General features: G+C 39.4%; 1 protein-coding gene across 2 annotated transcripts in view; it reads right to left on the bottom strand.

Moving 5' to 3' along the window:
* Positions 1–767: 767 nt before the first annotated feature.
* The window catches only part of LOC143017874 (putative cytochrome P450 301a1, mitochondrial), a 50043-nt gene continuing 28457 nt past the window's right edge, over positions 768–22353 (bottom strand). The window contains exons 6-11 of one of the 2 annotated variants that reach the window (XM_076172881.1): positions 14771–14972; positions 13199–13388; positions 11766–11935; positions 10235–10313; positions 4292–4495; positions 768–1026 (exon numbers count right to left, since the gene is read on the bottom strand). In XM_076172881.1, coding sequence (XP_076028996.1) covers positions 916–1026; positions 4292–4495; positions 10235–10313; positions 11766–11935; positions 13199–13388; positions 14771–14972 — 956 coding nt within the window. In that variant the 3' untranslated portion in view covers positions 768–915. Of the gene's footprint in view, positions 1027–4291; positions 4496–10230; positions 10314–11765; positions 11936–13198; positions 13389–14770; positions 14973–22353 lie in introns of those variants that run through there. The other variant, XM_076172882.1, reaches the window with a different exon arrangement.

The following is a 22353-nucleotide window of genomic DNA, read 5'->3' on the forward strand; positions in this document are numbered from 1 at the left end:
CAGGCCGTCCACTCCCCGCCCCCACCAAACGAAGTGGCGCCGATCGTAGCTCAGCAGGAGATCAGGCTAATTGAAGACGTCTCCACAAGCAAGACAATCATAAGTACACATTAACCAACAATTTCTTAAACTAGGAACGCGCGCAGGGAATAGATAGGATGTATGTATGTATGTGAACCCAACTGTTAAAACCCTTATTTAATGTCAAGTAGCTTAATTTTAGTGTTTAATTATCCAATTCATTAAAACTCACAATAGGAGTTCTGGGTTTCATTAGCCTAGGACGGTTCTCTTTATGAGTTGTCCCCACACCCCTCTTTGATTTACTCACGCTTGCCTTGGAGGGAAGGCGAGTGGTCCCGAGATGTGATAAAAATCACCTGGACTTCGGTTCCCCAACTGCAGCTATCTTCCCCCTCCCTTCATCAATCACTTAAGGTACGTGTTACCCACACCACCTCATCTACCACCTTCTTCCACTGTCCAGGAATTTGCGTCAGTAGGATCATCTCTAAACGGTATTGACTCACGTCTAGGATGGACGAATGCAAAAGTTCGCTGTCAAATATTCCGTTGACCAGTGTAACTTTACCTTTTAGTATGCACACAGAGATAAAAAATATAAAATTCCATTCAAATCAGTATTTCATTTACTCTGTATATTATTACTTTGATTATATATAATTCATTTGTTTGGTTATTAATCTTATTCATAAAAAGGTTATTACTTATACGAATAAAAAACAGGATCTTCCTTGTGTAGGTTCATTTCTTTACACGCATGGTTTGCTTTATATACAAAAAGTAACAAATCAAGACCAAAAATATATATGCCCAATAAATAAAAAAGAAGAAATAAATGAAAAATTTATGTTGACTTGGGTTATATCTAAAATAGAAATAAATTAATGCAACTTATTTTCTTTCATTGAAAGTAAATTTCAGAGGATGAGAGGGAGCAGAGACAAGTCGACTGATTGCATACAAATCTTCGTGTTTATACTCCACCGTATAGCGCTGCATCGTCTGCAAAAACAAAAAAGCATAGAATGTGATAAATAGATTTGCCTTCGCTTTACTGAGGAGAAAATGGAACTCAAATATATTCAGTTATAGATGTGTGGAATACATCAACACATTGGAATGCTAGAATATGTATTTTTGTTGATATTTTAAATATATTTTACCTCATCACACATATGACATTCATAGCGCAATTAGTAATTTTTCAATTTAAAATATTTTTATCATAATTTATTTACATTATTCCTTAATAGTTATTACCGTACACATTATTTCTATTATAATTTACTTACGTTATAATTTGAACTAATTACATACATACATATACCAAAGGCTTTTTCCCCCTACATGGGGGGTAGCCAAAAAAGAAAAAGCATAGAAACCACTCCCACTCCCACCTATTCCTATATATTCCACTCCCCTCCACCCTCCTCCCTCCCTCTCATCTTGGCACCTCTTGGATGACGGGTCATCCCTGCATCCTGTCCACTGCCCTGGGTCAGAAGCAGTGTCGCAAGACACAGCACATCCACAGCAAGGCCGCTTCATAAATTCGGCGCCCCCCCCCCTCTCCGTCCCCCTACGCAGACAAAAAGAAGAAGGGGAGAAATCCCTTCGGGCTGCGTCAATTTTTTTTTTTCTCATACATACTTCCTCACCCCCCATCCCCCACCCACTCCCTCTCATGCATCACAGTCTCATCTATACACAACCCTTCTCCATTCACCCCTATCTTCTGTCCTCTCCCGTCCTTCCTCTACAGACATTCCTCTCTTTTGTAAAGCCCCTTTCACCCCATCCATCCATCTCATCCTAGGACACCCCCTCATATTCACTCCTTCCACCTCTGCCTTCCACACTTCTTTTACTAATCTTTCTTCACTCATTCTTTCCATGTGTCCAAACCATCCTAATACTCTTTCATCAACCCTATCTCCCAGCTCCCTTTCCACCCCTGTTCTCCTCACCTCCTCATTTCTCTCTCTATCTAGTCTAGTAACCCCTACCATACTTCTCAGACATTTCATCTCAAACACATTCAGACTCCTTCTCGATTCCTCTCTCATGTTCCATGTTTCTGCCCCGTACATTGCTGTTGGCACATTCACTCCTTCATATAACCTCCTCTTAGCATCCATTCCCAGGTGTCTATTTCTCATTACACTTTTTAATCCACCAAGGCATTTACTCGTTTCTCTCAATCTACATTCTACCTCCACCTTCACTCCTCCCTTTCCTGTCACATTCACACCTAAGTATCTGAAACTATTCACTTACTCCAGTTTCTCACCCTTAATGCTCACCTCCAGCCTACTGTCACTCTCTCCCCTTGTACATCTCATCACCTTACTTTTGCCCACATTTATCTTTAGCTTCCTTCTTCCACACACCTTCTCAAACTCTGTCACTAACTTCCTCAATCCCTCCTCTGATCCTGCTACAAGCGCAATGTCGTCAGCAAACAACAGCTGGCTCACTTCCCACTTTTCTCCATTTTCTTTAATCATCTCCAACCCCTGACCCACTACCCTTGCATTCATCTCTCGCACCACCCCATCCATGTAAAGATTGAACAGCCAGGGCGACATAACACACTCCTGACGAAGTCCCACCTTTACCTCAAACCATTCACTCTCTCCATTTCTAATCCTAACGCAAGCTCTACTACTTTCATAAAAACTCTTGACTGCTCTTAACAGCTTTCCTCCTATCCCATATATCTGCAATACCTCACACAGTGCCTTCCTGTCTACCCTGTAGTAAGCCTTTTCCTGATCCATAAAAACCTAAAAAACATCCTTACCTTTTCCTATAGCTTTCTCACATATCTGTCTTACTACAAAAATCTGATCTACACATCCCCTACCTGTCCTAAAACCACACTGTTCTTCACCAATTACTCCCTCTGTTCCTCTCCTAATCCTCTCAATCAAGACCCTCCCATAAGCCTTCCCAACTACACTCAACAAACTGATCCCTCTGAAACTACTACACTCACACTTGTCCCCCTTTCCTTTGTAAAGGATTCCTCCATTCCTCCGGCACTCTACCCTCTCTTAAACAAACATTAAATAACCTCACCAGCCAGTCCACCATAACTGTACCTCCATTCTTCAGCCATTCTGCATGGCTTCCATCCAACCTAGGTGCCTTACCTGCTCTCACCATCTTAACAGCTGCTTTCACTTCATCCTTCCCTATTTCTCCTCCATTTTCCTTACTCATCACTCTAATTTTCTTAGCGCTTCCCACTGCAACTACCTTTCCCTCCCTATCCTCCTTCACATTTAGCAACTCCCTAAAATACTCTGCCCACTTTCCTCTCACTGCCTTCTCTTCCATTATCATCTCTCCATCTGCACCTTTTACCTTTTCTTCTCTTCTTGATTCGCCTCCTCTTCCTCTTTTAATTTCCTTCCAAAACATCTTTTTATTTCTTTCAAAATTTTCTGTCATACTCTTTCCCCATTTCACATCTGCTCTCCTCTTTGCTTCCTTTATCTTATGCTTAACTTCCCTTCTCTTTACTTTGTACCCCTCATACGATTCCCTCGTCCTAATTTGTAGCCAAATTGGAGGAAATACAACAATAACTATCAACATTAGGGCACTGTTCCTAAAATTGTTACTCTTATTTTTCTACCACCCGCATATATATTACAATTTTATCATGACCGCTAAAATTACAAATCAAGTACTACTAGCAATGAAAGCAGCGCAATAAGAACCATAAATGAACGCCGATGTAGGAAACAAGGTACCCACAACCTATGCATGATACAATGTACACACCATTACCACCACAACTATCACCGCTATAGCCTCTTAACACCCCCGCCAGCATTACTACAAAATCACTAACAGCTAAAATACCTCTATCAGCACCTGTACACGGGAACCATTTGGTCCCAGGACAAGCACAGCACCTATTATTTCTACCATGCCCATCAATCTCGACCCCGACAACCATCGCCACCACTGTCAATCCTTTTATTACATTGAATTATTTCTATACAGTGCTGAATTGCCCATTTTGTTGCAGACTCTGCAGACTCCACACGATTTTGTAGAGTTGGAGAGCTACCTCGGTTGGAATGGAACCTGGAGCAGTCAAAACTGAACTGTCATTGTTTGCCAAAACTATAATTTTCGTATTGCAGAATGAAACTGAAGCGTCAACACTATACAGACATCACGGCTGCAATGCCCCGATTACCACAGATAGGACCGTATCCTGAGCATCACTTCCATAGTAGACGAAACGTACTCTGGCAAGAAAGGTGTAGAGTTCTTGTTCAGCCAACCGACGGCCCACACACATTCTTGGACCAGCGGAGAAGGGCAGAGAGGCGTACGGGCTGATGGGGCCTAATGGACGGTCACGCAGCCATCTCTCTGGCACAAACTCTGATGCTCTGGGAAACACCGATTCATCACGGCATATCAAGTTGTTTAACGTCATAACAATCCACTGTTGAAATAATAAGATATAGCTTTTGTAAGTTATGATAAAAGTCCTAGCAAACGAACGAGGCAAGTGTAATATCTAAATTAGGTGAAAATACATAACAATGATGGATGACACTTGGTTACTTGAATCAACAAAATATAGAGAAATTAGCACAAAGGCAAATTCATTTTTTCTAGTATTACTATATATAACAATTTTAAAAATGTTAACAAAAAGGATTCTGAGGTATTAGTAATTATTTCGAATTTGGCAATATATATATATATATATATATATATATATATATATATATATATATATATATATATATATATATATAGAAAAGGTGGAGTGAAGGTGGAGGTAGAATGTAGATTGAGAGAAGCGAGTAAATGCCTTGGTGGTTTAAAGAGTGTAATGAGGAATAGACATTTGGGAATGGATGCGAAGAGGAGACTGTATGAAGGAGTGATTGTGCCAACAGCACTGTATGGGGCAGAAACGTGGAACATAAGAGAAGAAGAGAGAAGGAGTTTGAATGTGTTAGAGATGAGGTGTCTGAGAAGTATGGTGGGGGTTACTAGGCTGGATAGAGTGAGAAATGAGGGGGTGAGGAGGAGAACAGGGGTGAAAAAGGATTTGGGAGATAGGGTTGATGAAAGAATATTAGGATGGTTTGGACACATGGAAAGAATGAGTGAAGAAAGACTAGTAAAAGAGGTATGGAAGGCAGATGTGGAGGGAGTGAACATGAGGGGACGTCCTAGGATGAGGTGGATGGATGGGGTGAAGGGGGCTTTGGGGAAGAGGGGAATGTCTGTTGAGGAAGGGAGGGAGAGGACGGAAGACAGAGGTGAGTGGAGAATGGTTGTATATGGATGATGTTGTGACTGCATGAGGAGGAATAGGCGGGGGGGTGGGGGCCGGGGTAGTATGTGTGAGTAAATTTTGACGCAGCCCGAAGGGATTTCTCCCCGTCCTCGCCTTATATGCAGAGGGGGGACGGAGAGGGGGGGTCGCCGATTAAATGAAGCGGCCTTGCTGTGGATGTACTGTGTCTTGCGACACTGGTTCTGACCCAGGGCGGTGGGCAGGGTGCAGGGATGACCCGTCATCCAGGAGGTGCTCAGATGAGAGGGAGGGTGGGAGGGGTGTGGAGTGTATCTAGGGATGAAATGGGTGGGAGTGTTTTTATGCCTTTCCCTTTTTGGCTACCTCCCTTGGAAGGGGGAAAAAGCCTTGGTATATGTATGTATGTAGATATATATTCCTATTAAATGCTAGAGCACAAGTGGCGTCAATGATTTTAAGAGAACATTTCTCTAACTCTCTGTATTTCCTTTTCTCTTCATATTTCAAACTCTGAAGGAAATAGTAAAAGGCTTCAGAATGTGCATTCATTTTACCGACAGCTGTTTCAACCATTACAAATGGTCACCTTCAGGGTAATACAATACATCAATACAAACATGGGTATATAAGGCCGAGTGAAAACGGCAGGGAGAGATCACTCGTAAGGTGGGAATCTGTCTACCCTACCGAGACGGAAAGGGTAACCGGGACAGCTTCCCAATGTGGAATTACATCCCGGAAGTCTGGACACAATCCCCATGTAGGTTTCTGTCCCGTGGTGACGGTCTGTATTTTCTATTGGAGGGGAGGACATAATCAGATGAAATCTGTACATTTAAGATAGGCTTTTGTAAAGCGATGCTCACTGCCTCAGCTACAACAAAACTTCCATAGTTGTTATCATGGTGGATGATTGTTGTATCCCTTATGAGATCTACTAGGGGCGGCTTTTTATCGTGGGCATCGACAAAATGTTGGTGGATGGCTCCGTTGTTACAATGAGCCTGCAGTCGTCTTCTTAAGGTCGTGAGGGTATGGCCGACGTAGCTAACATCGAGTTAGCTAACATCGAGTTAGAGAAATGTTCTCTTAAAATCATCGACGCCACTTGTGCTTTAGCATTTAATAGGAATTGTTTACAAGAAAGACTTTGCCCAAAAACACACACACACACACACACACACACACACACACACACACACACACACACACACACACACACACACACACACACACACACACACGGCCCGGTGGCGGATTGGTAAAGCACTGGCCCCACAAGCCGGAGAACCGGGGTTCGATTCCCCGGCCGGGCGGAGACAAGTTGGGTTTGTCTCCTTTCACGTGTAGCCCCTGTTCACCTAGCAGCGAGTAGGTACGGGACGTTAGTCAAGGATTTGTGACCTTGCTGTCCCGGTGTGTGGAATGTGAGTGGTCTCAGACCTACCCAGAGATCTGCTAATAATGAGCTCTGAGCTCACTGCCGTAGGGTGGTGTCTGGCTGTCTCGAAAGGAGGCTGCAGCAGATCCGAGGTGAATACACACACACACACACACACACACACACACACACACACACACACACACACACACACATATATATATATTTATATATATATATATATATATATATATATATATATAATATATATATATATATATATATATATATATATATATCACCTTCCATACAGCGTATGTAACAGTGGTATGGAATGGGACCTTTCGCAGTCAGGCTCGTAGATTCCTATTAGCGCTAGAATTTTCAATTGTCTCGGATTTCACGAGGCAAAGGGGTGACTTAGCTAATTTGGAAACCGATATTTAAAAAAAGATACACCATAAATTGCTGCATAAATGTATTTAAAATTAAAAACTTGACTCATAATGTTATAATTTTTACTTACTGGTGTGTGATAAGGCTTTGTTAATTTAATTATAAGGTAAAACTAAAAATAGGTAATTATTTTTACTGAAGTAACTATGAGCAGTAAAAATTAGAGGATGTTGATTTCGGTTTGTGCATTTTATCTGAGAGTGTTGAAAAATAATGGATATCACTGTCACGTCCTGTATATGAAGATAATCAGTGAGATAAGAAATAACAACAGTGGTGGCGGACGTACGAAGTTAACGACATTTTTGTAAAGAATAGCCTCTTAGATCTGCTGGGAGCTATTTTCAAACAAATATGACTAATTTTACGTGTGCCGTGGCGGAGTGCACGTCAGATTAAAGAAAAAATAAGATGAAGACAAAGTTTATCGTACCGAAAAAATTAAGTCTTCGATGCAAAATTATATTTTCGATACATTACATGGATTTGCCTATTGCTTGGTGCATTCAAATGAAAATATATATCAGTATACGTCCATTGAAGTCGGTAGAAAATGACAAATTGCTTGGCTTGATACAATTATAAGCTGTTTTACGAATATCATTTGTGATTATAAATAGAGGCTTAAACAATACTATATGCTGTCTGCAATCATGAAATTAATTGATTTAAATTTCAGACACAATAATGTACAATGATACACCTCTGTAAGCTTATAAAACTTGCCCAAAAAAGTATTTATTTTCCGGCAAGAATTACAAAATCTGGCGGTGTCTCGTATCAATTTGCTCACTGCGAAAGGTCCCATTTATATTTAAAGTAGAAAATAATTTAACGTGTAAGTCCAAAATGACATCAAGATGGACTTCGAGTCCACGAAGTTTAGTAAAACAATTGTGAATGAATTATGAGAAATTTAACGGACTAATGGGGGGGGGGGGAGTCTGATCCCGTTATGAATTTCAAGGACCTCGACTAGATTTTAAAATTCTACCAAATTAATCGTTCCGTTCCACTTTATTTTGTTTATTTATTCATTCACTTATTCTACCAGGTTAATATTCAAAATAACAATCAACATGATTTTGAAAAAGAAAAAAGAATCGTCGGCTATTAAGGTAACAGAAAACGCTACAGTTTCCCGTCAGTTGTCCGACTCCGACAAAGAGATAGTGAAATCTTGTAACGGTCGCTAGACGTTCCACTATCATATATCCCGTGGTCACTGGTGCCGTTATCAGTTCATCACAGCCCCAGTCAACTGTCCCTCAGGTCCACTTTTCATGGGTTTGTCATTATTTGTATCACTGGTGGGGGATATAGAATCAATCCGTTGCCCCTGGTCTCTCTTGCATAAGACCTGTGGCCTTCAGGTAACCGCCAATGGCCTCCGTGCGAACATCAAAAGAATTCTATGGCGTACTCGAGTAATATAACCTTGGCAATTCATATCTGACAATCTAATTTTTCACCCTCATATTCCTTACAAAATCCGATCACCAAAGAACCACTCATTCTACCAAACCACATACTACAGCAGGTAGACTGAATACACTCTGCCTAGTGCAGTTACATACAAACTGCAGGTAAACATAGATAGATAAAAAAAATCCGGCCTAAACATAATAACAAATCAATCCGTTGCCCCAGGTCTCTTTTGCAAGAGATCAACGGTCCCCAAGTAACAGGCAACAACCACAAGATAGGCTCATATGTCACTCAAAGAAGAGATATTGTGCTGTTGGCTGAGTAAGGCTAAATGCAGGGCAGGGATGAACTGGTTGGTGTTCTCCACGTTCTTCATCTGAGGAAGTTTGGTTCTATGACCAGGCCTATTCTGTGTAATTATTGTTTAAGCTCGATGTTGGCTGTCGATTACAAGTCCAACACGTGATTCAAGTTCGTGTTAAATCACTCATCTGTACCTCACGCGTGTTCTTGTATGAGCAAGATAGAAATTTCAAGGGCTCTAAAGCCAATGTCTAATTACTCAAGTAAAATGATTATGAAAAATTAGGTGTACACTTGACCCTCCATTTTTTGGATATCGGTTTCCCGAATATCGGGTTTCCCGGACAACGTCCGCTCAGCCATTTACAATATGTCTGATGCTTGGGGAGACATGAACCATTCCACACTTACCAAAGCATGGAAGAAACTCATGAAGGACGAAAATATTGATTTTGATTTTGTGTGTGTATGTGGGGGGGGGGGGATTGAAGCAACAGACTTTCACCGACTATTCCATAAGGCTGTGGAGAAAGCAGCTACGGTAAATGACGTCCATGATTGGATAGAAGAAAGTGAAGCTGCAGAGTGGCTTCAAATATTGTCCGGCGAAGAGATAGTGGCAGTAGTGATGGTTGAGCAGAGCGGGGAGGACAGTGGTGAGGAGGACAATGTTGTTGAGGAGGCACCCAACGTTAAGATGTCTGTGATCAGGGACTGTGAGATACGCTACTTAAGTTTGTAGTAGACAACAGTGATCCCGATATCCAGGAGTATTGTGACCAGATCCGCCTTCTTCGTGCAAAAATTATTGCGATGCCGCCAGTCTAAAATTGGCGAGAGCCAGTCTGCCACCGCTGATTCATTTACTGTCCAACACGACTCCAGTGGTGCCACAGATTCACCGATGGATGTCGTGTCTGACCTTGAGTAGTTTTAGCTATTTGGGGCCCCACTAAACGATCACGGCATACACCTACATCCTATCCACACTAACGTCAATTCACACTGCAGTATATAATTATAGTACAATATGTTGTTATTATCTTATACCTTTCTTGTCTTAAACTATATTTTTGTATGATACTCATGTTAGTACAGTCGGTTAGCACTGAGTGTTGAACAGAATGTGGTAAAAGTCCGGGGGTGGGTGATGAATAATGGTGATTGCCGGACTGAGCATGATAAAGGTCTGGGAATGGGCATGCCCCCCCGGACATTTTCGATTCACGGTCATTTGCGGTTACCGGACAGGTGCTCCCCCAATTAGTCCGGGAAATGGATGATCAACTGTATTAGAGAACAAACAACAGGATACAGTAATAAGTGTGAGTATTACCTACCCCCTTCCGGACGACGTAACCGCCAACGATGACGTCTTTGTCTAACGTTCTTGCCACTCCCATCACAAGAGGAAACATCCTGAAAAGAAAAGAAAATTAATCAATGATATAAATAGAATAATATTTCTAATAATAATTCTAATAATAATAACAATAATGATGATGATGATGATGATGATGATAGTAATAATAATGATAATGAATTATAAGACATCAATGGCACTGCAACGAGAGTACGATGGAACGGGTCGCGGCAGTCGCCCCCCCCCCCCTAAAAATAATAATAAAACAAAATAGAATAGATAGAAAATAAAAAATAAAAAAGCTACATGTTCAATGATTAATGTTGAACCTTATGTGTCGAATACTTGTTTAAGCCATGGTGTTTGTAGAACTGAAAATATACGCAATTCTGAATAGAAAGTCTTGTATACACACACCTTAGGTCCGAGACAAATATTGAAATGTATACACAGGAGTCATTATACCTCAACCCCGCTACCCTTTCAATTATATTTTTTCAGGTTGTGTCCCTATCAAATAAGTGAAACAATACATCTTTAGAGACGTATTTAGAGACAATGGTGTAGGGATAATCCAGGATGGAGCATATGCACGTTATTCTTTAACGTTTCGGCAGTCTTCTTCAGAGAGAAAATGGCACAGTCAAGCAGGCTGAACACTGTCGAAACGTTAGAGAATAAAATGCATTTGCTCCATCCTGGATTATGATCAGGACCTACGATATGTCACATTTCTGGAACCATGAAGCAGCAACCTTGAGTTTCCTGAACCTTGTAATGTCTACAAATAGTTGCTGTTGACAACTGTAGAGTCGAGTCCTACACATGGCTTATAACCAGCACTATCGGTGTCCGTGGAGGCATTGAAATTAACCATACACCTAGCTGGGGTATCACAGGGAAACTTTACCTACCAACCAATCAAGCAATGCATAAAATGTTTATCTCTATCCAAGAACCCTCACCCAGGTCAGCGCAATAGAAGAGAGGTGACCTAAAGTGTGCCTCATCCTCAAATCGATGTGACATCCATCGACTTCATTTACTCTAACAAACGGGCAAACCCAAGACCTTGAAATGGTATTGACAACACTTTCTAAGTGGTCCCTAAAGGTTCGACAGGATCAGTGATAGGTATAGCCCTGAACACTGGTCTTTCCTGAAGTCAGACATCACACCTTGGAGAACACCTCTACTGCCATACTGAAACTCCTAAGCTCTTTCAGAAGCACGGGGGAGACTATCATACCTGGAGGGAAGAGAAATCCTCCAGATTCTAATCTGTAGAGGTATACTAAGGCTCCCTCCCCTACCAACACAAGACTTGTGGATGGCTTCCTCAGTACTACCACGACCACAAGCCCCTAACAATACAATTCCTGTTATTTCTTTATAACGTGAGTGACAAAAATATTCATAAACTATGCATGAACACATGGATACTTTATGATATGCAGGAAATGAGACTGGTATTCTGTGTAATCTTCTTTTGGGAGAGGAACAATTACCTTAAACTCTCTCTGACGACTGCCTTTGTGTATTGTAGACGCGACAGCTGATCTCCTGTAAGTGGGTCCCTTCCCTTACCCACAACTCTGTCGACTTCTCTTTGCAGTTTGGCTTGCCGAGATGGGTTCTTAGCCAGTTCGTAGAGCGTGAAGCCCAACGTATGGGATGTCTGGTGAAATGATAAGTTCAGAAAATGCTTAATAAACTCGTCTGTAAATGTTCCAAATTTATATAGTTCCCTCAAGTGTGGTGAATGGAATAATCATTGAGACTTTATGACAACTTGAGGAAAGTGGACGAAGAAAACACGGGTGTCTAGTTCCGAGTTTATTCTTGACTAGTTTCACACCGAGTTTCTTCTTTGTCTGCCTTCCTCAATGGGTTAATCATTTCAGGTTCAGAATGACGACATTGTTTATAAACCATAAAAATGGGAACATACCACATAAAGCATGCTGAACTATTGTACCCATCCGTTACAACGGTGCCTGGCTATCAAATTCAGCTTATGACCCAGACATTGAGCGGGGATCAAGCTGTGGGATGGGTGGAGGGTGAGTGGCTATCTCCTTTATAAGGTGGAAAAAACCATTTAGTATATGAAAAAAGGGTAAGCCCCCATACAGAAAGGAATAAAACTATACGTATATCATCCCATTTACTACAATGTCACTTTTTACAGATTTTTCTTGTGACAAGCGACATCCCCTGGCACGATGTTTTCACCTTCAGTCACATGCATGAAAAACCAATCATGATCTTATCTCTCATCACAGATCAATTTTCCCTTAAAGGTTATCATATCTATTAAAAATGAAGTATATATATATACACACACACATATATATATATAAATATATATATATATATATATATATATATATGTATATATATGTATATATATATATATATATGTATGTATATATATATATATATATATATGTATATATATATATATATATATACACACACACACACAGAGGTATAGGTATAATGTCAAGACTACAAGAGAGAAAAAAAAATAATAATAATAGAACCCAATATCCACCCACAGACAAAACCACGGAAATCATTAACACCATTCTGAAAGCTAATAAGAAGCACATTCCTTTGTATTATGTATGTATGGAATGTGTTATGGATGTTATATGTATGATTATGGAATATATCACTACTAGCCGTGATGTCTTTCAAATAAATCATCAGTCGCGGAGCTTCGAACATAGGACCTCATTTTTCGTAGTGCAATCTGCTGCCACCTTGTCACACAAAGAAAATTGATCTAGTACGAACGGTAGCAGACTGTATTCCATCTTGAGGATCCAGATTCGAGGCTACGCGACTTTTGGATTTGATGATCCCTGTATGTATGTTATGTACTATATACACTGCATGTCCATATGTATACATGTATGTACATCACTTCCCTTACCGTGTCCACTCCAGCTATGAGCAAGTCCAAAACCATCGTCAGAATGTCGGAGTATTCGAATCCTTCAGTGTTCAAAAGCGTTTCAATGAAGCTTGAAGTTTGGCGTTTGCTCTGACCCTCAGCATCAGTGACGGTCTGGTTATCTGGGCCAAGGTCGGCCAGGGCTAGGGATAAGTAGTCAACAGCTATTCTGTGAAAAAAGTGAACGAAAAAGAGAAAAAAAAAAAAAACTATCAGGGGGAAATTTTCATTGTCGAGTCGTCTCATCTTGCTCAATTATCATTTTTTTTTCGGCACACTTTCGTCAAGAAACACACACACACACACACACACACACACACACACACACACACACACACACACACACACAAACACACACACACACACACACACACACACACACACACACACACACACACACACACACACACACACACACACACACATATATATATATATATATATGTATATATACATATATATATATGTATATATACACATATATATAAATATATGTATATATACATATATATATATATATGTATATATATATATATATATATATATATATATATATATATATATAACAGAAATAACTAGACAAATAGATGAAAATATAAATAAATAAATAAAGCAAATAAAACTGGCTCCCAGATACGCCACCTATCTATACAGCAAAAGGCTCCTTCTTCTTCCCCCTCATAAGGGAGGTAGGCAGCCAAGTCAATCGCCCCCCCCCACCACCACCACCACCAAATGAACATAAACAAATGAATGGACATACAGATATACAAAGAGGCAAATGTGCACAAATAAAAACAAAATAGAATATAAACAAATAATTCAATCAATTTGTCGCCTTAGACCTCTTTTCCAGTAGACCCACGGTCCCCAAGTAACCGGCAACAACCACTAACATGGCCCATATGTCACTCAAAGAAGATTTTTTTTATTGTTTAGGTATGGCTAGGATGGGGCAGTGTACGATAAAGTGTTCAATGTCCTCTGTGTGATAGGATGGCTGCACCTGGGCCAGATTGTTTCTGTGGCCAGGCCGATTCTGAGTTGGTGGTGACCTGAAGAACGCTGTCATAAGAGTGCATTTATTTATTTATTTATTTATTTATTTACTTTAGATTCTTTTTCCTGTGGTGTTAATATCTGAAAGGGACTTGGTGTAGTAGAGTGTTTGTTGGTCGGTCGAAAATTACTTATTTTGTGATCGGAGTGTGAATATTTTTAATGTGGCCATTTTGTGGGATGCGGGTGGTGATTTGTTTTGGACGAATGAGTAGTATGAGAGACAGATATATATATATATATATATATATATATATATATATATATATATATATATATATATAGAGAGAGAGAGAGAGAGAGAGAGAGAGAGAGAGAGAGAGAGAAAGAGAGAGGGAGGATGAGTTGAGGGAGTGAAAAAATTCGGAGGATTATGAAGTTGTTGGAAGGAGTGGATCCCAAAGATCAACAGACAAGGCTGCTGTTGTTGTTGTTCTTATGGACTGTAGTGTACTAACGCTTCCATCCTTGTGGACAGTGAAGTTGCCCTACCTGGTTACTTCTTCGTGAGCCCGGCGGAGCTTCCTGAAGGTTCTGGTGGGAAAGAGCATCCAGAAGGGCGGCCCATACTCGATACTGTTGAGGGCATCGAAGAGAATGTTGGCTTGGTTGATGAGGACCATGGGTGGCGAGTCGGGTCCAAGACCACGATCAAGACATCCAAGCCTCCGGTTAATCGCCACCAAGCCTATACCTGTGACAACGAGACAGGGCGTGGTGGTGTTGAACTAGAGGTCGTTTTGAGAGGTTGTATGACTATAATGGGTTTCCTAGGCATTGAGTAGTTTGTATCTTAGTGGTATGTAATAAATATACATTTGATGTAGTCTGCGTGACATATTGCAGTTTTACACACACATACCCACAACCACACACACAGTGTTCTGGTAGTCGGGGAAGTCCACTAGGAGATACCTAGTAGTGGTTACAGTGGTGAGGAAAGATGGAATGGAATCCCTAAAAATAATAATTAAATAAATGAATAAATAGATAAATAGATAAACAGATAAATAGATAAATACATAAATAGGCAAGTATATAAAAATAGATAAATAAATAAAGGAAGGAATTAAAGGATTGTGACATGAGGTTCCTATAATAAATAATAATAATAATAATAATAATAATAATAATAATAATAATAATAATAATAATAATAATAATAATAATAATAATAATAATAATAATAATAATAATAATAATAATAATAATAATGAAAATAATAATAATAATAATAATAATGATAACAATAATGATAATACACAAAAACATATGATGATGATATGATTTAACGTCACAAAAGCCCTATCGGAAGGTTAGGACGGTGCCCCTCACAAAGGAAGGCAGTAAAGGGTCATGAGTCAACTGCCATGGCGACCGGCGAAGGTAATTTGACCCTCGGTACCAAACCTGAACAAGAACAGAATGCCGATTATAATAAAAAGATTAACAAAGGAAAAACAGATCTGACAAAATAATCAATCAATGCGTTGCTCCAGGTCTATTACAGCTACCCGCGGCCTCCAGGAATCCGGCAATGGCTCCCGTATTAACCCATGAATAGCTTATATACAAAAATGTAAAAGTAATATATCTATATATATATATATATACTAATAAAATAATTCCTGTTGATATCGACCTAAATCGGACCGAAAGCTGGAAATCCTTCGAAGGTACACGTCCCCTCCGGCCCCTGATTGGCTGAGAGTGGTGATGTTACGGCAACGGAGACGATTGATTGGCCAAGTGGTGACGTCACGGCAACGGAGACAACTGATTGGACGAGAACGGTGACGTCACGGCAACGGAGACTAGTTGCCTGCGAGCGAAGCGAGCTCGCCCGAAGGGCCAAGCCCCCGCGTAGTGGGGTCGGGCGCAGCCCGTTGATCGTATACTAATAATAGAATTCCCTTTCATATAAGTCTAAATCGGACCGGAAACCGGAAATTCCTCAAAGGTACACGTCCCCTGATTGGTTGAGTGGTGACGTCACGGCAACGGAGACGACTGATTGCTCGCGAGCGAAGCGAGCTCCACCAAAGGGCTGAGTCTCTACGTAGCGGAGTCGGGCGCAGCCCGCTGCTCGTGTGTGTATATATATATATATATATGTATATATATATATATATATATGTATATATATATATATATATATATATTTGCAAAGTAGACCACTTGTCAAAAGAAATTAACAAAGCAGAGCGCTTTCGTATATTACATCTTCAGTGCAAAAAGTATATGTACTTTTTGCACTGAAAATGTAATATACGAAAGCGCTCTGCTTCGTTAATTTCTTTTGATAAGTGGTCTACTTTGCATAAGTGAACACACGTACCCGTGTTCTTATTAGCATATATATATATATATATATATATATATATATATATATATATATACACATATATATACATATATGTATATATATACGTTGTATATAATAGCATGATGATAACTTACAATTTTCTTGTTAACTTGTTCAATACTGCGAACAAGGCGACGTATTTCAAGAGGCAATCTATGTAGAAGAGCAGCAAAGGACATTACAACATTGAAGGAGGTTAGTCAAAGTAGTAGATATTTCGGTACCAACGTTTCGAAGTTACACAACTTCACTCTCAAAGTAGAATTAATACATACAAATATCAATGCGTAAATATAAAGGGAAGTGTTACATAGAATGAGCTAAGGGAAGATCACAAACAGATAATATAAAATAAGCACGAACCTAGGAGAGGTCAGCAAAAGGACAAAACCCCACAGCAAGGACAAATGATCCTCCACGCCGTGGGGTGGTCAATTGGTCACCGCGCCGTGGGGTGGAAGAGTAGACATTATCAACATGGAAATGTGCGATCAGGGCTTTGGAAGATGGGAGAAATTGAAGAGCTTGAAGCTGTTTATTCATGTCAGGGTTGCAATGTTTGATATGCAACGCTTCGAGAATCGCAAGTCTTCTTTGGTCTTTTTCCGTGGCAATAATGGAAGTGCACTTCACAAGGTCCTCTTTTGTGAGTCGTAGTTGGTGATGGTTTCTGTAATGATTTTTGATGGCGCCTGCAGATAAGTGAAGAGTAAGCCTTCTCGATATTTCAGTAGTAGTCATACCAATATACGACGCATGAGGCCCACAGTCCTCATGTAAGCATACAAATTTGTATATGGCATGACTACGCTGAAGGAGAGGGCGTTCGGGAGTGGTGTTATTTCTCATTATTAGGTTACTAATCCTCTTATTTTTGTAGGAAATTACTAGATTTAACCTATCGCTTTCGTTAATAGGTTTGACATTTCTTTAAACTATGACATCTGGGACTTATAATATAAATTAATTTTGTTGCTAGGCGGGATGATCTGTAAGGCGTTGTTTTGGTGGTTATACCACATGTTTATAGTGCGTTTGACCACACTGGAAACGACGTGGTGTGTGTATCCATTATCTACAAGCATTTGGGATACCCTATCTATTTCTTTGTGGACGTTTTTCCATTCGCTGCATTGGGACAGAGCTCTCCTAGCGAAAGCCGCGGTAATAGTCTCTTTAAATCGGTCAGGGCATTCGCTTTGTCCATTCAAACAATGGCCAGAGTTAGTGAATTTGACGTAGACCAAAGTAATAATTGTGTCCTCCTCGACTTTTAGGAGGACATCCAAGAAGGGAAGGGCACCATCTGTACTCTTTTTTCATGGTCAAGTGTAGGACGGATATTTCCTCGAATGTTTGACGTAAGACCTGCAGCTCGGAATCACTGTTTACACAAATGAATGTGTCGTCGATGTACTGGCAATACGTGCTAGGCCTCTGGATGTCACCAAAGAGTATCCATAAAGAAGTTTGCGAAGAGAACTCCCATCGGAGAACCCATGGACATACATTCTTCCTCTTGTGTGTGTGTGTGTGTGTGTGTGTGTGTGTGTGTGTGTGTGTGTGTGTGTGTATTCACCTTGGTCTTTGGATCACGTGCTGGACTCGTGATCGACAGCTATTTCCCTCCCGGAAGAGAGCTCAGAGCTCGTATGACCGATCTATGGGTAATGCTGTAACCTTACACGCACCCAACTCCCCGCCCACGAGAGTTGGAGTAACGACTCGAAGCGCAGCGATACTGATATTATTTCAGCCCTGGACAGAATTCGAACCCGGACCGCCGTAGTGACAGTCGGGGACTCTACCAACCACGCCACCGAGTCGTGTGTGTGTGTGTGTGTGTGTGTGTGTGTGTGTGTGTGTGTGTGTGTGTGTGTGTGTGTGTGTGTGTGTGTGTGTGTGTGTGTGTGTGTGTGTGTGTGTTTACCTAGTTGTATTTTATGGGAAGGGGAGCTATGCTCGTGGTGTCCCGTCTTCATATCTCGTTTTATCTAGACTGTTTTTATATTCGTGTATCGTTTTTACACACACCACATTTTCATCTAACTTGTTCCAAACGTCTATTACCCTGTGGGGAAAACTGTTTTTTCAGGTCTCTTCTATAACTGTCTTTCTTGATTTTCTTTCCGTGTCCTCTTGTATCTCTACTATCCCATTTTATTAGATCCTCTCTATCAATAGTTTCTATGCCTTTCTTGATTCTATAAATAGTTATCAAGTCTCCTTACTCTCTTCTTTGCTCTAATGCCTGTACCTCAAGTTTTGCTAGTCTCTCTTCATATGATAGTTCTGAAGGTGTTGGTGCCAATTTCGTAATTGCTCTTTGTATTCTTTCAAGTTTTGTTATACATTTTTTGTACTTGGTGACCACGTCGTCGCTGCATACTCCAATCTTATTTTTATCAAAGTGACCAGTATTTTCTTCACCATTTCTTCGTCTAGGTATGTAAATATAACTTTGATTGTTCTTATCAAATTATAAGTTTCTCCAGAATTTTTTTTTTTATATGTTTCTCAGGGGACATATCATTCATTATAATGAGCCCCAGGTCCTTCTCATCTTCTACTTTTTTAATTTCTTCCTCTCCCAATTTATATGATTCCACTGTTTTTTGTTTCTTCTTCCAAATTCCATTATACTTCACTTCTTAATATCGAATTCCATCTCCCACTTCCTACTCCATTCCCATACTTTATTGAGATCACTCTGTACGCGACTCACTATCTTCTACACTGTTCACTTTTTTCAACATTTTTGCATCGTCCGCAAAGAAGCTCATATAACTTTCAATCCCTTTATCCATATCATTAATATATATATATATATATATATATATATATATATATATATATATAGCAAACATTATTGGGGCCAGAACTGTTCCTTGTGGAACTCCACTAATCACTTCATCCCAATTAGAGTGTTTGTCTCTTATCACCACTCTCATTTTTCTTTCATGCAAAAAGTCTTCCATCCACTTTAGCAGTTTACCCTGTATTCCTCCTGCAGTTTGTAATTCCTTTAACAATTTCTTATGTGGCACCTTATCAAAAGCTTTTTTCAGGTCTAGAAATGCACAATCAGCCCATCCATCTCTTTCTTGTATTACACCTATTAGCCTTGAATAGAAACACATTAAGTTTGTGACGCATGATCGTCCTTGTCTAAATCCAAATTGCCTTGGATTTAGTACATTTTTTTCCAAATGCCTTACCAATCTAATTTTAATGATTCTTTCACAAATTTTAGCTATCGCACTTGTAAGAGAGACCGGTCTATAGTTAGTAGGGTTTTCCTTATTTCCCCCTTTATATATTGGTACTATATTTGCTCTTTTCCAATCTTCTGGAACTTTTCCCTCTTTTAATGAACTGCTTATTAGACTATGTATTTTGTCTGTTAGTTCATTCTTGCATTCTCTCAAAATCCAGTTTGGCATTTCCTCCTGTCCATGCGATTTTCTGATATCGAGATTACTCAAGTGATTCATTATTTCATTCCTTGATACTTCTATCTCTTTCATAGGGGGAACTTTCTTTTCCCACTCGATATCTCTATGTTGTATATTCTCCCTCATAAACACTGATTTAAAATGCTTGTTCATAATTTCTGCCATTTCTATTTCCTCTGTGTATTCAACTCCTCCTTTTCGTAGTTTTTTCTAATTCTTGTTTGTTTTTCAGTTTGTTGCTTACAAATCTGTAAAATATTTTTGGTTTATCTTTACGTTTTTCTATGACATCTTTTTCGTATTTTCTCTTTTCTGCTCTGCACACTTGTATATATTGATTTCTATAACTAGTATATATTTTCGATTTTTCAGGTCTTTTGCCTTTCTTCAATTTTATCCAAGCTTTATCCCTTTTGTCTTTTAACTCCCTACATCTTTTGTTGTATCAACACTTTACATATAATTTTTCTTGTTTTTGTCTTGGAACATACTCTTCCACTCCTTTATAAATTTTTGTCAAAATGTTCCATTCCTCTTCCACTGTTGTTTCCTTCTTGTGTATCCTTTCCCAGTCTTCTTTTTAAAAGAATTCTCTTATTTTATATAAAAAAATCCATACATCAATCTTCTCTTTCTATATTGTTCGTTTTTTCATGTATTTTTCCTCGTTTAGTTTCAGTTCAACCAATATGTGGTCACTTTTACTTATTGGTGTCTTATATTCAATCTTGTCCACTATTTCGGGTTCTGATGTGATTATCAGGTCCAGTCTCAATGGTTCTTCCTCATTTCTATACCTACAGTAGTATTCTCTTGTATCCATTGCGTCATTGTATGGTCTATAATCACATCAAGTAGTAAATTTCCCCATAGGTCGTCTCCACCCTTCACTGTCATCTCTTCCCAGCAGATTTCTTTACAATTAAAGTCACCCATTATAACTATTCTTCCTCCATCTTCCATTATCTTATTGAGTGTTATCCTTGTGTCTTCTAACATATTTTTGTGTTCTCTCTCTTCCCATGAAGCCGTTTTAGGAGGCACATAATTTGCTACAAACTGCTACTGTCCTCTACTTCCATCATAATCATCTATACTCTATTCTTTCCATATGTGACACTCCTCACATTTATATCCTTCTTAGTCAGGAACATAACTCCACCCCCTTATTTTACCTCTCTGTTTCTAATCCAATAATTATATGCATCATGTCCTACACTGTTGGGTGGTAGTGAACCTTTCAATTATGTCTCTACAATTCCCATTATGTCCGCTTCTTTTTCCTTCAGGTAATCATTCAGTTCATTCAAGCCTGTTATTAATCCATCTATATTTGTGTAAGACACTTTTAATTTTCTGCTACTTCCATCGTGTTTTCTGTTTCCCTTCCGTTTTTCTTTGCTATGAACCATTTCCTCACTTTCATATTCACTACTCTCCAATAGAATTTCTCTTTGTCTGACTCTGTTCTTTTCTCGTTTTCCCCCTTAGCTTCTAGTCTTTTTGTTTTCTCATCCTCTCTTTCCTCTTTATTTTTTTTTATCCATACCTGTTTATATGAATCACTGCTAGTTTCCATGTTTTTGTTAAGATATTCTCTGCTGTCGTTTGTGACCTGAATTTAACCTTAATTGGTCTGGTCTTATCTGTATTGTATTTCCCTATTCTATATATTTCTTCAATTTCTTTCCCTGTTTCTTGTTCATCCTCTTGAACTACTTTTAATATCTTGTTTACCTTTTCCTTCTCTTTTAGTCTTGTAGTCTTATTTGGATTATGCTTCTCTTCCATCCCTAATATATTTATATTTTTATTTTTGTCTGCTAAGTCTCTTACTATATTCTCCTTCTCTCTCATCACTTTAATAACCGTGCCTTCAGTTTGTTCTCATGGACTTTTCCCCAACCCTGTGCTTCTTTTGTTATGGGTTCTTTATTCTCTTTATTATTCCTCTTTAATTCCTCATTTCATTTTTCACTTCTTTCAACTGTCATTTTAATTATTATATTTCTTTAGTTGGTTCTGATTCTCCTTCTTTATTTCCTCCAGTTTATCAACTCTTTGGATAATTAGTGTTAACCTCCCATGCTTCGTTAATTTTTCTTAGTTTCTCCTCTAGATTTACTAGTCAGGGGAGGTTGTCACCTCCTCCCTCATTAAATCCATAAAATCAGTTATCTTCTCTTTCCATTGAGCTGCTATTATCTATATTTCTGCTTTTGACACCTCTGCTCCCGTTCTAACTCTTCTGTGTG

This window comes from Oratosquilla oratoria, chromosome 33 (assembly GCF_046742065.1).
Source record: "Oratosquilla oratoria isolate Oo_2021 chromosome 33, ASM4674206v1, whole genome shotgun sequence".
NCBI lineage: Eukaryota > Metazoa > Arthropoda > Malacostraca > Stomatopoda > Squillidae > Oratosquilla > Oratosquilla oratoria.